The sequence below is a fragment of the Bos indicus x Bos taurus genome, chromosome 28 (assembly GCF_003369695.1).
Source record: "Bos indicus x Bos taurus breed Angus x Brahman F1 hybrid chromosome 28, Bos_hybrid_MaternalHap_v2.0, whole genome shotgun sequence".
Taxonomy (NCBI): domain Eukaryota; kingdom Metazoa; phylum Chordata; class Mammalia; order Artiodactyla; family Bovidae; genus Bos; species Bos indicus x Bos taurus.
Window position 1 is genome coordinate 8,037,394 of NC_040103.1, and position 15,698 is coordinate 8,053,091.

Sequence of the window (15,698 nt, forward strand, 5' to 3'; positions counted from 1 at the left end):
TAAGAAATTAAACTACATGACTTCTAAGGTCCTTTCCAGTTCTAAAAGGCTAACAATACAAACAATACCATGTCTGTAGTGAAATGGCATTCAAAATACCAATTATGATCACCTAATTTCATTCCAATTAGAACACTTAAGAATCACAAATAATGCTTTGTTTTCAGTTATTTTTACAATCTTTACTCTTAGAAACTACACTCAACTTGCAGAAGAAAAAATTCTTAATACATTCACCAAATAAAAGTTCAGATATAAAATACTAAATATATAATTTATAAAATCTATATATACTGTACCTTGACTTTGACAAGTCTTTTTGCTGTCTTGATCTTGGCTTCACAAAAGGCTCCTCTGTATTTAGCACTCACATCAGTGCCCACTGTCAAATAGGGAGGTTCATCAAGCGCCTAAAAATGCAAAAACTTATTATTAGATTTAAACTTTTGAGTTCTTTCCCCCAATCAGACTTCAGATTGGCAGATCTAATCCTGTTACAGCTATAAAAGTTATAATACATGAATGTATTGTTAACAAGAACAATCTATAAAATACTCTAACTTAAAAATAAGTAAAATACATAAGGTCTATTTACATGTACCAAAATGTACGTCAAAGAGGATACAAAGGCATCTTTTTTCCTCTACATAAAACACACATGGTCCATGATATAAATTAGCTCAATCACAAGTATGTATCATTCTATCCACTCTTTTATTCAAATTTTCTTTACTAAATAACCACTGAAAGAAAAGGAACATCCTTAAAGCTCAAAGAAAATTTCTTTTCATATTTAGGCTATTATCTTGGCAGCCACCCAAATTCAGAACAGCTCCCTATCAAGATGACTCTAAGGTAGAACAGTATCAAAGGGGGTAGGGAAAAACTACATAGATTCAAACTATTGTTAAAAACCGTACAAAGAAATCCAATTTGAAAAATCTCAAGTAAAAATCAGCCAAAATGTCTCAACTGCTTTGACATGAATTCACTGTTTACTTCCCGTCTACAATAAATATTCTAAGCTTTTTCACTGTGATTTAATTTTTAATAGTCCTAATCTAGCTGTTTTTTTATAATCAGGTTCTTTTTCTGTTCAGGAGCTATAGTTGTAAGGGGTTCTACTTACATTAATCAATTCCACAGACAAAGAAAGATTATACAAGTAACTTCTCCCAAAATGTTTTATAAGAAAAACTAATATACCAAGATGCACCACCAGAAAAAAAAAAAAAGAGTTGGGAGTCTGGGAAAATCAGTTTATTGAATCAATTCCCATTCTGTCTCACCATTTTCCAGTCTATTTGTCCAAAGAATCCTTTTTTAAAATTAACATCTATTAACATCCTGCAGAAATTCCACAGAATACAAAGTGGAAAAATACTAATATATAGCAATAACTAATGAGAACATCAATTTCATTTGGATCTTAAAATAAATTTACCTCTAATAGTTCTGGCTAATACACATAGACGAGATCTATCTCTAAAAAAATATTCTAATGGTGTAACAAAAATTATCATAAAGACAGCAAATAATTTTAATAACTTTTTGAAAGATGGGGAGGTATCAGAAACCAAAAAAAGGGGTTACAACTAAACATATCAGGTCACCCTCCTTAATGGCCATTTGCCTCACGTATTTTTTTAAAAAACACTTAAAACATATCAAGTATATGATTTCTTAAATCTACTTAAGAAAATGCTTATATTTCAATTTATGCTATAGCAGAAGTGTACTCTCATAGCAAGATAATCATTTCTGCATTGTTATTTTTAAAATATGCTGATACCATGAACTACAATTTGATAACTCTGTACTAGTCTTTGCACCTAAATTTAATAAATACATTTCTACCTTATGGCTGAGCCCTCTTAAAGTATCACTTTTCTTGGTCAAAATTTTGATTTAATTCCAGACAGGCTAATGGCTTTATTTTAGCAAGAATATGAACAGGAATTTGCAGCACTTCACTCAGAAATTGTCAAAAAGACATCAATTCAATTGATAAATTTTGTGTTATTGCTAAAGAAGCCCAGATAAAGGGGCTGCTTCATGCCCATAAGGCCCATTAACCTCCACAACTCACAACCTCTCCCATTAATACTTCCTATCTCATTAGCCAGCAAAATTTTATTTTCATAGATAAATAGTTTGGTTAAATAAAAATTAATGAGGAACCAGAAATCGTGAAATAGAGAAAAGAATCAGAGGTGATCTAAAAGTACTTGTTCGTGCCCAATCAGGAACAAATAAATATTTAAGAAATGATACGCTTTTTAGATACTTTTATTATAGAGAATTCTAAACCAAAAAGGCAGGGGGGTGGGAATAGAACAGTAATATTATATAGACTACTAGTACACATAAACTCATTTAAGTATTCTTTTCACTAATATTCATATCAAACACTGGTCACATTCCAACATTAGCAAACAATAACTATGCTTACTGAGTAGATTTATTCAACTTGAAATTGAGAAAGGTGATTTTTCCTCCAAATCAAAGCCCATCCCACATTGTAACCCATATGGAAATCCATGTAGATAGAAAAGAGTAATAATTAACTCAGATTTCAAGAGGGCAAATTATTACTTTCAGGGAGTAATATTTTCCTTCTGTCACACTGCTGCTGCTGCTAAGTCACGTCAGTCGTGTCCGACTCTGCGACTCCACAGACGGCAGGCCACCAGGCTCCCTTGTCCCTGGGATTCTCTAGGCAAGAACACTGGAGTGGGTTGCCATTTCCTTCTCCAATGCAGGAAAGTGAAAAGGGAAAGTGAAGTCGCTCAGTCGTGTCTGACTCTTAGCGACCCCATGGACTGCAGCCTACCAGGCTCCTCCATCCATGGGACTTTCCAGGCAAGAGTACTGGAGTGGGGTGCCATTGCCTTCTCCACTAGAACACAAAAAAAGGAATTAGAAAAGTACATGAAGAAAATGTCTATTAGAAAAATACTTGCAAAGGAAAGTCGAAGTTTAAAAAAACTTGCTAGATACATTGTTAGAACAGTGTTATTTTCTCAAAAGAGCATAAGAAAAGCAAAGATCTATGCCCTGATTTTAATTTGTCTCTCTTTTTTTTTTTTTGGTATCATTATAGGTAAGTTACTTTTTGTCTCTTAATTATTCAGATGAATAATCTGAATTCTGTATACATTTGTTTAACAAGCCTGCATTTTAACACAGGTTGGAGCTACACAGATAGAATGGGATACTGACACACATTAATTGTCTAGAAGTGAAACTATGCTAACCAGAACATGAATTTCTACAGAAAAACAAATAAAACTCACAACGTACATGGTCAGATTTGTGTATATAATTTTGTTGTTGTTTAGTCACTAAGTTGTGCCTCTTTGTGAACCCGCGGACTGTAGCCCACCAGGCTTTTCTCTCTCCATGGGATTTCCCAGGCAAGTATATGGAATGGGTTGCCATTTCCTTCTCCAGGGGATCTTTCCAACCCAAGAACTAAACTCGCAACTTCTCTGTTGGCAGGCAGGTTCTTTATCACTGAGCTACCAGGGAAGCCCGTATATAATTTTCAGTTCAGTTCAGTCACTCAGTCGTGTTCGACTTTTTGCGACCCCATGAATCACAGCACGCCAGGCCTCCCTATCCATCACCAGCTCCCGGAGTTCACTCAGACTCACGTCCATCGAGTCAGTGATGCCATCCAGCCATCTTATCCTCTGTCGTCCCCTTCTCCTCCTGCCCCCAAGCCCTCCCAGCATCAGAATCTTTTCCAATGAGTCAACTCTTCGCATGAGGTGGCCAAAGTACTGGAGTTTCAGCTTTAGCATCATTCCTTCCAAAGAAATCCCAGGGCTGATCTCCTTCAGAATGGACTGGTTGGATCTCCTTGCAGTCCAAGGGACTCTCAAGAGTCTTCTCCAACACCACAGTTCAAAAGCATCAATTCTTCAGTGCTCAGCTTTCTTCACAGTCCAACTCTCACATCCATACATGACCACTGGAAAAACCATAGCCTTGACTAGACAGACCTTTGTTGGCAAAGTAATGTCTCTGCTTTTGAATATGCTATCTAGGTTGGTCATAACTTTCCTTCCAAGGAGTAAGCGTCTTTTAATTTCATGGCTGCAGTCACCATCTGCAGTGATTTTGGAGCCCAGAAAAATAAAGTCTGACACTGTTTCCACTGTTTCCCCATCTATTTCCCATGAAGTGATGGGACCAGATGCCATGATCTGCATTTTCTGAATGTTGAGCTTTAAGCCAACCTTTTCACTCTCCTCTTTCACGTTCATCAAGAGGCTCTTTCCCCCTCCTTGTTTTTCTTTTTAAAATGGGAGAGGCAAAACCTCATTTTACATGACTGCTCATCATAAATTAGGGCAAAGAGAAAGTTAAACCACTTTTCTCACTTTTTCAACCAGTGTCATTACTCCTCAGAATATAGTATTTCTTTAGCATTAAATCTAATGAGAACACAGTACAGAGTAACTGGTAATATGTACATATCTTTAAACTGTTATACTTTTTATGCTTCTAGAAATGCAGGAATAATCAAAGATATATTTGATACAGTATGCTGCTGCTAAGTCACTTCAGTCGTGTCTGACTCCTTGCGACCCCATAGACAGCAGCCCACCAGGCTCCTCTGTCTCTGGGATTCTCCAGGCAAGAATACTGGAGTGGGTTGCCATTGCCTTCTCTATGATACAGTATACACACAGAAAAACATACACATTAAAGGTAAAGACAACTACTAAAGAGGGATTAACCTATGAGCAAGGGACTGGAAAGGAGGGGTATGGAAATGAAAATACTTTATTCAAAGTATGTTTTCCTGTTTTGCTCTAAAAAAAAGTTTCTTTTTTGTTTTTTACATTTGGCATGTAGCTCTTTACTTTTTAAAATATAAACTAAGGAACATTTCACACATATTAAAAAAAGAAGACATAACTGTGTGGTAACTCTCCCTTATACTCATAATCTGGGTCCCACAATTATCAATTATAATACTCAATTTAATACTCAAAATATTATAATCTGTTAGTCACTGAGAAGAGGGGTTATTTTGAACATTCTTAGTAATACTTATCTATATTCTCCAGTGTGTTTGGAGTGACTCTATTAATGAGAACCAGTATAATATAGTAATTAAGAGCACAGGCTCTTGAATTAGAGGCTTACATTCAAATCTACCACTGAGCAGCCAGATAACCTTGCCTCTAGACACAATAAATAGTGACTATCTCACAGGGATGAAGCTTGAAACGCTACATTTAAAGTGCTTATTAGAACAGGACCCAGCATACAATACCAAATAAAGGCTGTTATTACTCAATATTCTGGAGGTACAATTGTGAGTTTAAAAAAATATTTAAGTCCTATACAAAAGAGATCCCACATAAATAAAACAGATTCCACTATAATTGTGTATATGGAGAAGGAATCTTTAAAATAGTATCCCCCTGTTCAATTCAGAAATAAAGCAATCATGTTGAAATCTAGTAGCAGGAGAGGTTAAGTGTTTGTGGGGATGCTAGAAAAAGTCTATCAGAGTCCTTTAGTGTAGCAGCAAGATTACCAAGATTATACACCTCTCTTTTGAGGCTACTGTACTTTGATCCAAAGCAGAGATATTCAAAGAAGCATGTCAGATTTACCAAGATACTTCTGACCAATACCAACCCTGTTAGGTGTACAATATATACCACCAGAAAAAAAACAAAAAACCTCTTACCTTCTTTTTTTGTTCTGTTGCTTTTGGTAAAAAATACAGACCATCTCAGAGGCTAAAATAAAATGTTTTTCTAAACTACCTCCATGCCAAAAAGGAAATTAAATGACTAAATTACCATCCCTTTGTTTAGCAAACAGAACAGTTTTCCAGTTGTCAAGGCAACAGCTACCTCACAGTTATCTCAGCACTGCTTAAACAATTATTTTTCTAGTCAATCTACCAAGTGTCCTAACTGGCACCTAAAAACCATTAAATTCCATGGAAACACTAAAAAGCATAAGCAAATTTTAAATTAGGTATTGGTGGATAATAATCCTTCAAGAAGCCAAAATGCCATGGAAATATATAAGTACTCAAATGAATCAACAGTAATCTCTTATGTGCCTTGAGCTACAGTACACAATATATGCAAGTTTCAGAGAGATAACAGTTTAATCAATGCTCCAAATGACTAACGTTGGCACTGCCTAAGAAATATTCAGTTACTCAAGATATATTTTTCAAAAAGGAAAACATGCTAGATAACGTTTTATTGAGGTAGACTTTTTAAAAACAGTAAGCATTCAAATTGATTACTAAGGCAGTGCCAGTATAGCAAAGAGAATCAAGATATTAAATTTGATACTAAAATTCTCAGTAAATAAATGTATTTAAACACACACTGTGATAATAAATCTATGAAAACCATCTTTTTATATGCAACAATCTCAAAGAGGCATTAAAACAATAATGGAGATAATTCGAACAGATGAACCCATACTACATCAAAAGGTACCAAGGATCCTTGGAGAAACAGCTAATTTCAAAATTGGGCAGAGAAAGTACAAGAAGAATCTAAAACATCTTATGGCAGAAGGTAAAGAAATGCTCAGTGAATAATGGGACCATTTCAAAGGGAAACAGGAGCCACCTTGAAGGGGCTCCTACTGGCCAAATGAGGGAAATCTTCAGCATCAAAATAAGCATTGGCTGTCCCATAATCTTGTTAGGGATATATGTATGTCAAAAATGAATGACTTAAGATGTGTGTGTGTAAGTAAATTATATTCAGGTAAAAAATCAAAACCCACTCAGTAAAACTTGCATCTATGATTCCATATTGACAAGGAAATGAATGAATGATGAATAAATAAAAAAATGTAGAAAGAGGAAAGCGCCTCCTTACAGTAACATGTTAATAAATGTAGCAGGAATGATGGAAACAGAGAATTATCTTTTAGCAACCATCATGAAGGTGACTGATTTCATACAGTTGTCAATAGATCCTGAACTGATGAGTGAAGGTGTGATAAAGAACGGGATACTGACACATTCCTGGCATAGGTTTCAATTATCAGCGGTGGAATGATGCCATGCACTGAGAGCAAAAGCACATCCTTCTGTGATATACATGCCAAGAATGATTTTGACGATGAGAAAAATTAGATGCATAGAATGTAAGGTCTGTATTCCTTAACACGCTGAAGGACATGAAATATAGTGAAAACTCAGAAAGACTTTCAAATTGAAGCACTCTGAAGAGACGTGATAATCAAATGTAACGTGTATTCCTGCACCGAACATGGGCCAGAAAAGGAAAAAGATTTATGAGGAAAGTTGGTGAACTCTGAAACGGTCTCGAGACTAGGATAGTAGTATTATACCAATGCTGATTTTCTGATTTAGACAGTTGAATGCACGATAAGGAGGAGTGTCCTTTTTGTTGGGGATTATGCTCTGCCGTATTTAGGGATGAAAGGACATCATGTCTGCAGCTTGCTCTCAAAGTCTGAAGATAGCAATAAGATGTTTTGGAGAAATCCAAAAGAACTTTTCTGCCAACCCAATATATGTATACATACATAGAGATTATATGAATTCTGCATACTATAAAGTTGAATACATGAAAAAAACTATTTTTAAACAGTATTTATTGGGTATTTGTGTATTTTTTCTATGAACTGCTCATATGTGTTCTTTTTTTTAGGTTTTATTTTTTTGTTTGTTTTATTTTTCAGTTTTATTTATTTTACTTTACAATATTGTATTGGTTTTGTCATACACTGACATGAATCTGCCAAGGGTGTACATGTGTTCCCCATCCTGAACCCCCCTCCGCATCCCATCCCTCTGGATCATCCCAGTGCACCAGCCCCAGGCACCCTGTCTCATGCATCGAACCTGGACTGGTGATTCATTTCACATGTGATAATTTACATGTTTCAATGCCATTCTCCTATATCATCCCACTCTTGCCCTTTCCCACAGAGTCCAAAAGACTGTTCTATACATCTGTGTCTCTTTTGCTGTCTCGCATACATGGGTATCGTTACCATCTTTCTAAATTCCATATACATGCGTTAGTATACTGTATTGGTGTTTTTCTTCCTGGCTTATGTCACTCTGTATAATAGGCTGCACTTTCATCCACATTATGTGTTCTTTATCAGTTACTCCTTTTTTTAAAAACTGAACTGTAAAAGTTCTTCCATATTTAAAAAAAAAAAATCAACCCTTTCCTCTAAGCACAAGAATCCTCTCTGGATGGTACGTATTTAATAATTTTCTTCCTAAAATTTAAGTTACGTTGTGAGATGGAACCATAAATTATTTATAAGTAAATTTTAGACCCACGTCTATTAACCAGAGACCTACATATTCACAGAGGGGTGTCTGGATATTCCTGGAAACTTAAATAACTCAAACAAGACATTCTAACTAGAATGCTCATCATCTGCAAAGAGGTAAGAGAGAAATATACTGGGAAGGACATTTATTAAGTGCCACCTGTATTTAAGACATTATTCTATGTGCCAAAAAGCAAAGGCACTTTCTCCATGTAACACAAAGGTAGACAATTTATTTTGCCCTCAGAGAAGTTAAACTTATCTGTTATCTTGCTAGTGAAATCAAAACCTTATTCAAATGAATCTACTTTAGCATAAAGTAGATCACTCAGAACATACTATGCTTATTTATAATGTTTAAATTTTAATAATCTCGAAGGTTCAGTTCAGTTCAGTTCAGTCACTCAGTCGTGTCTGACTCTTTGCAACCCCATCAACTGCAGCACGCCAGGCCTCCCTGTCCATCACCAACTCCCAGAGTTTACCTAAATCCATGTCCATTGAGTCGGTGATGTCATCCAACCATCTCACCCTCTGTCATCCCCTTCTCCTCCTGCCCTCAATCTTTCCCAACATCAGGGTCTTTTCAAATGAGTCAGCTCTTCGCATCAGGTGGCCAAAGTATTGGAGTTTCAACTTCAACATCAGTCCTTCCAATGAACACCCAGGACTGATCTCCTTTAGGATGGACTAGCTGGATCTCCTGGCTCTCCAAGGGACTCTCAAGAGTCTTCTCCAACACCACAGTTCAAAAGTGAAGGTTACAGCCAGTTCAAAACTCAGAAGCACAAAGAAAAACCATAACTGGCACTGTAATGATTTATGTCTGGCCATGTGGACTTGGGGTTTGGGTCTTGGTTCACTAGCTCTCTGGATACAAGCCATCACTTATTTGTTACCTGATTTCAGAAAGGCTGCTGTCTACTTGAACTGCTCAACGTACAGATTAAGACCCTGGCAAATTTGAACACACTCTGGTTTTGGAACAAGAGACTGCAATTCATTTACTGAATGACTTTGGGTATGTCTTTGGGTGTATGTCACCCCACCACTTTGATTTTTGGTTTCCTCTTTGTAGACTGATCGTGTAGGGTGCTTGAGAGTTTTAAATTAGGTAGCATGTTCAGAAACTTTTGGAGACTGACAGGTCCTGAGTAAAACACTTAGCAAATATTAGATGAAACCATATGAAACTGCAATTTTTCTTAAATCAAAAAAGGTCAAATATTGGCAATTTTATGTTAGGTTCAATCTCATACTGATTTTCTCCACTTCCTTTAAGCAGCTGGGAAACCACAGACCAACACCCAAGAAACAAAACAGTCCTGTTCCACAATCTGCTCAGACGCAGTTTCTGCTCTATTGCCCATGCGCAAGACAGAGCTCTGCAGGACGACTCACCCTGGAGCTTGCAGGACTCCACCTCTGTCAGAGCTCTGGGCCTCACACAGAGATCTGGGTCCTGGGCCAACCAACGATGGACTCATTACACCACTAATGAAACTACAGCTGTTTTCCCACCTGATGGCTGTCTGGTTCACCAACCACGTTTCTGTCCGGTTTTATTTTCTCAAGAATACGACCTTGTAAATTCCCTGGAAGTCCAATGGTTAGGACTTAATGCTTTCACAAGCCACAGAGCATAGCCAAAAAAGAATATACAGACGAGACAGATACACAGATAGATATGACCTTGAAAGAAGCCATCAAAAGCAAACCATAATCTCTGATTGCTTGAAAATCTATCCATTCTTTGTCTAGTGAGCAAACGAAACTGAACCACGTAATATGTAATAAACAAATTCTAGGCCATAGAATGCACTCTAATTTCAGAGCCCAAGGTAACCCTTTTGGTAACAATGCTACAGTACTCACTGCCATACTACATACTAGCTTTCTTGGTCCAAATGGTACAAAGGTTCTGTGAAGATGAACATTTCACATTGTATTTTAGTAATTTGTATCAGTCTTCTCTCCTAGATTGAGCAACTTAAAGCAGAAACAGCATCTTATTTATTTATCTTTAGATATCCCAGTCATAGAATTGTACCTATATACAAGAGGAATTCAGGAATTATTTACTGAACCACAGAAGTAAGACATTAGTTAAGCCCTGCTAAATGGGATTTTCCTTAAGGTAAAAATTATTCGCATTTCAAAAACAAAGGTCACATAAATTGGGAGGAATCTTATATACTGAGAGGTCAAAAGCATGAGCTCTGGAATCAAGAGTACCTGGGTTCAAACTCCACATCTATGTGAGCTTTGTTGTTGCTGTTTAGCTGCTAAGTCACATCCAACTCTTTTGCAGCCCCATGGACAGTAGCCTGCCAGGCTCCTCTGTCTGTGGGATTTCCCAGGCAAGAATACTGGAGTGGGTTGCCATGTCCTTCTCCAAAGGATCTTTCTGGACCAGGGATCGAACCTGGGTCTCCTGCATTAGCAGGTGGATTCCTTACCACTGAGCCACCAGAGAAGCCCGCATGTGACTTTTGGGACATGTTATTTAACTTCTCTGAGCCTAATTTCACATTTGTAAAGTGGAATTGGTAACAGTAATAAAGTAAACATATGATGTGTATTTATATATTTTATAAGTAAATTATATAATATAAAAACATAATAAAGTTACCTATTGCACATAAAATTGTCATATGCTGATAAATCTAAAATGCAGTTTATAACTTATGAGATGATCAAATTTTTACAGTTAAAAAAAACAGTCCATATAGTTTTATAAAGAATAAGCTGCTAATGCGACAAGCATCATCAGATTATTTCTCTTAACAAAGAGGTATGTTCTGGGAATACATTTTGCCGTCAAGAATTTGACTATACTGATTGTCAGCAATCTGATCCAAAGTGTGCCAAACAGGTTCTCCCTGTTAAGAATTCAAAACTGAAAGACTTGTCAATTTTCTGGTAGAGCAAGGCAATAAAAACCTGTGTTAGCCATTTTCTGGCATGTGTAGAGAGGAGAGAAAACCAGTCTGCAAAGAAAGAGAAACAGTAATAAAGAAAAAAGGACAGACATGTAGAGAAAAAAAGGGACACATATGAGCGTGTGTGTCCGTTAAGTGACTGAGAGAACCACAAGACATAGTTTCTGCCAGCTTTCCAAAAGTTAAATCTCTCCTCAAACCTGACTGGGCTCTCTACTTGCAGGTACTCAGTAGCCATAAAATAAATTCACTTTTTGGCTTTCAATAATTGAGATGGTTTCTATTACTATAACCAAAATAGTCTTAATCAAACACATCAGAAAGAAGACATAAAATGTTGTATCAAGTCTACATTTACTGAGCATCCATAACGTCCTGGGCTAATTAGGACTTAGATCCTATTCATACAAATAGGAAACCAATTCCAGTTTCAAATTTTAAGTGAAATCGTCACGATATATAAAATTTCAGAAGACCAATAAGGAATAATGAAATATGGACATACGAAGTAAAACACCAGATTTTTTTATGGTCATTTTAACTTTATTATTTAATGTGAAAGTATTTGTCATGAATGTTTAAGATGTGAAAGAAATATCGTAATAAAACATCTCTTGAGATTACCACCAACTGTAAAACTCCCAACACCACTGACCCTGCCTCCTCTACAAGGAAACCACTATGATGTGCATTTTGGTTATCTTTCCAATGGAAAAAACATTTTAAAAAGTTATTGAAAGTCATCAGTCATTATTACAGCAGGATTAGAAAACAACACTAAAATACAACCTCTGGTCTTCAATTTTAAAAAATCAACTTGCAGGCCTTTATAGGTCTGGCTCTACACTCTTTTATCAACTTATTAAAAATATATTTATACCAAAAAAACTATAGTTTCTATTTTCAACAGACTTCTCTACTTTTTCCAGTCATATTTTTCAAAACTTAGAATATCTTACCAAATCAGAAGAAAGAAACAGAGCACTAGTCAAGAATAAGTAAGGGACAGAGAATCCCTGGAGGCCCCACAGTCAGGACTCGGCACTTTCACTGCTGGGGCCTAGGTTTGATACTTGGCTTGAGAACTAAGATCCCACAAGCCGTGCAAAAAAAATAAAGTAGGACTAATAACTACTCAATAAAACACTAGTTAAGTGAATGAATGAACCAAACCAGATCAAAACTGAACTAGCAGTAGGCAGTTCCTGGTGAGGCGCCTAGAATATACAAAAAACAAAATGTATTTTTCCTGTCTTCAAAAATTCATTATCCCATTGGACATAATGAGCAAAAGAACAAATCAATGTTTAAAGACAAAAGAATTTCCCCGCTACAAGTTCAAATTAATCTATATATTCACTTACTTTTTAAAAATATTCTAACCCTTAAGTGATAATATCTAATATGTGTTAGGTTTATCTGACTTAGTACAATGCTCTCCAAATTCAGCAATGTTGTCAAAAAGAATTTTTTTTTAAAGTAACTCTTCAAGGACTGTGACAGTGAGAAGACTAATTGCACACATTTAATGTCATATACTCCAGATAGCAAGATTTGGATGGAGGCTGGGGAGTTGCCAAAACTTTCAAATTAAAATCTCAAAAACCTCAAACTAATTTGATTCACAATTCTGAAAGGCTGCAGTAAAAATAAGACCCCAGGTGGATCAGTACATTCTCAGAATTTAAGTATCAAACCCGCCTTGCTGTCTTTTATGATGACCATGCCCATCTTGTCACCAGTTAAACTCTGCCACTTTATGATCCTCGGACACGACTGAAGTCATGAAAAACATTCCAATGGTACTCCCTTCCATAAAGCATTCCCAGCTGGAGAGGAAAGCCAACAGAGCTCTTAAATTCTAGCATTTCCCTTACTAATCAACTGTCCCCAAGAAAATATTGAAGAAAGAATCCACTGGACTGTAATTACCCAGGTGACATGATAAATTCCAAATGATGTGGGGAAGATTCCCTGAGCACATAAAAAAATAAGGGCTTTATTATTTATCTTAAAAACAGATAAGAAAGTATGCTTTCCTAGTAACCATTTCTTATGTTGATCTACATGAGCACGTGTCCCACGAACGTCTCAAAAGAAAAACAGCAGGCGCACCACACACACGAGCTGGCAGCAGCGCCATCAACTGTCCGCTCACTTTCAGCACGTTGCGTTAGGTGCGCGCACACATACACATTCTACAGATTACAGTACGCTTGTTACAGGAGTTTACACCTTATCATAAACTAGAAAAGAGGCTTGTACAGTGTGTCACCAGGACCAACATCACTGACATCACGCAGGAACTTGTCAGAAACGCAAAGTCTCAGGCCCCACTCTAGGCATCCTGAATCAGAAACTCTGGGGGACGGGTCAGCAATCTGTGTTTTAATAAATTTTCCAGAGAACTCAGATGTCCCACAGTTTGAAAACCAATGATATAGAGGCTATTTCTCTAGAACTTGTACTAGATATATTCAGCAACTAACAGACTCTCTACTTGGTTTCCTGACTAATACGGTATGAGGTAATATGGGAGGAACACCCAAGGTGAAAGCAATTTGGGAAATTACAGCTACCATTTAAACACCTGGTGCTTCCCAGGCAGCTCAGGGGTAAAGACTCCACCTGCAATGCAGAAGACCAGGTTCGATCCCTGGATCAGGAAGAATCCTTGGAGAAGGAAATGGCTACCCACTCCACTATTCTTGCCTGCAGAATTCCATGGACAGAAGAGCCTGGCAGGCTACAGTCCATGGGGTCACAAAAAGTCAGACACAATTGAGCAACTAACACTTTAAAGACTTGAGGAATGCCATGATGGTGATAATGAAAAAAAAAAAACAAAAAACAGGTAACACAAACACAGAATGAAATAACGCAATGAAAATATGTATTTAAAATAATGTAATATCAGGACTTTGCTGGTGGTCCAGTGGTTAAGTCTCTCCCCTTGCACTGCAGGGGGCATGGGTTCAATCCCTGGTTGGTAACTAAGATCCCACATGCTGCGTGGCATGGCATGACCAAAAAATAAATAATATAATATAGAATATAGAAAAATGGCTTAAAAAGATTCTAGTGAAAAAATGAGAAACTGAGATACAGTTATCAATGTAAAGAGAAAAAGCTAAGAGAAGTGAAAGCTAAGATATCTCTATGAAAAGAGTTAACACAGCAGGCCTGACTGCTATTTTTGGCCTACTTTCAAGGTTGGCCCTTGGATGGCATCTGGGAGGTTGTGGGAACCTGAATTTCGGGAGGGTTCTCACAATTAATTGATAAGAGTGGCTCACTGTGCCTAAACTGTATGTACAAATAATAGTTTATGCTAAAATATCTGCTTTGATTCCACCATGTGCCCTGTATGGGCTTTCTAAGTGGCTGCTGCTGCTGCTGCTGCTGCTACTAAGTCGCTTCAGTCGTGTCCAACTCTGTGCGACCCCACAGACAGCAGCCCACCAGGCTCCCCCGTTCCTGGGATTCTCCAGGCAAGAACACTGGAGTGGGTTGCCATTTCCTTCTCCAATGCATGAAAGTGAAAAGTGAAAGTGAAGTCATTCAGTCGTGTCTGACTCTCGTGACCCCATGGACTGCGGCCTACCAGGCTCCTGCTGCTGCAGCTGCTGCTAAGTCGCTTCAGTTGTGTCCAACTCTGTGCGACCCCATGGACTGCAGCCCACCAGGCTCCTCTGTCCATGGGATTTTCCAGGCCAGAGTACTGGAGTGGGTTGGCATTTCCTTCTCCAATGCGTGAAAGTGAAAAGTGAAAGTGAAGTCGCTCAGTCGTGTCCCACTCTTCGAGACCCCATGGACTGCAGCCCACCAGGCTCCCCCATCCATGGGATTTTCCAGGCCAGAGTACTGGAGTGGGGTGCCATTGCCTTCTCCACTCCTAGTCCCCAGTGAAAACCCTAGGTGCTGTGTCTCTAACAAGCTTTCCTGTTGCCAACACTTGCGGTATGTTGTCACAATTCACTGCTACAAGAATTACCTGCGTCCTGTGACTACTGAAAGAAGACTGGAAGCTTGCACCTGGCTTCCCCAACACTTCACCCCAAGCATCCTTTCCTTTTGCTGATTACGCTTTGTATCCTTAAGCCTAAGTACAACTATACACCAAGTCCTGTGAGTTCTCTCAACCAATTACCAAACCTGAGGGTGGCCTGAGGAGTTCCAATACACTCTTACTTCAATTCAGAGTTCTCTGACTGTCACGTAACAGGGTTAAAAACACTGACCAGACCAACAAATCTGCCATGTTCTTACTTGATCCATTAATAATATAAAAGATTTTAATATTATTTCATTTTCATTTTCTTATCCTTTGTAATACAGCCAGTAAGTGTAACTTGAATTACACACTCAGTCCTTGACCCACAAAGGGCAGGGCACCTACACCGACAGTCAGTCCATTAAGGGAAAGTGGTGTGCTGT

At 37.7% G+C, this 15,698-nt stretch overlaps 1 protein-coding gene across 7 annotated transcripts in view; it reads right to left on the reverse strand.

The window, feature by feature from the left end:
* The window catches only part of ARID4B (AT-rich interaction domain 4B), a 138,574-nt gene that overhangs the window by 83,101 nt on the left and 39,775 nt on the right, over positions 1-15,698 (reverse strand). For all 7 annotated transcript variants that reach the window (XM_027531030.1, XM_027531028.1, XM_027531032.1 and 4 more), the window contains exon 3: positions 300-410. In XM_027531030.1, the coding sequence (XP_027386831.1) occupies positions 300-410 (111 nt within the window). The remainder of the gene's footprint in view (positions 1-299; positions 411-15,698) is intronic.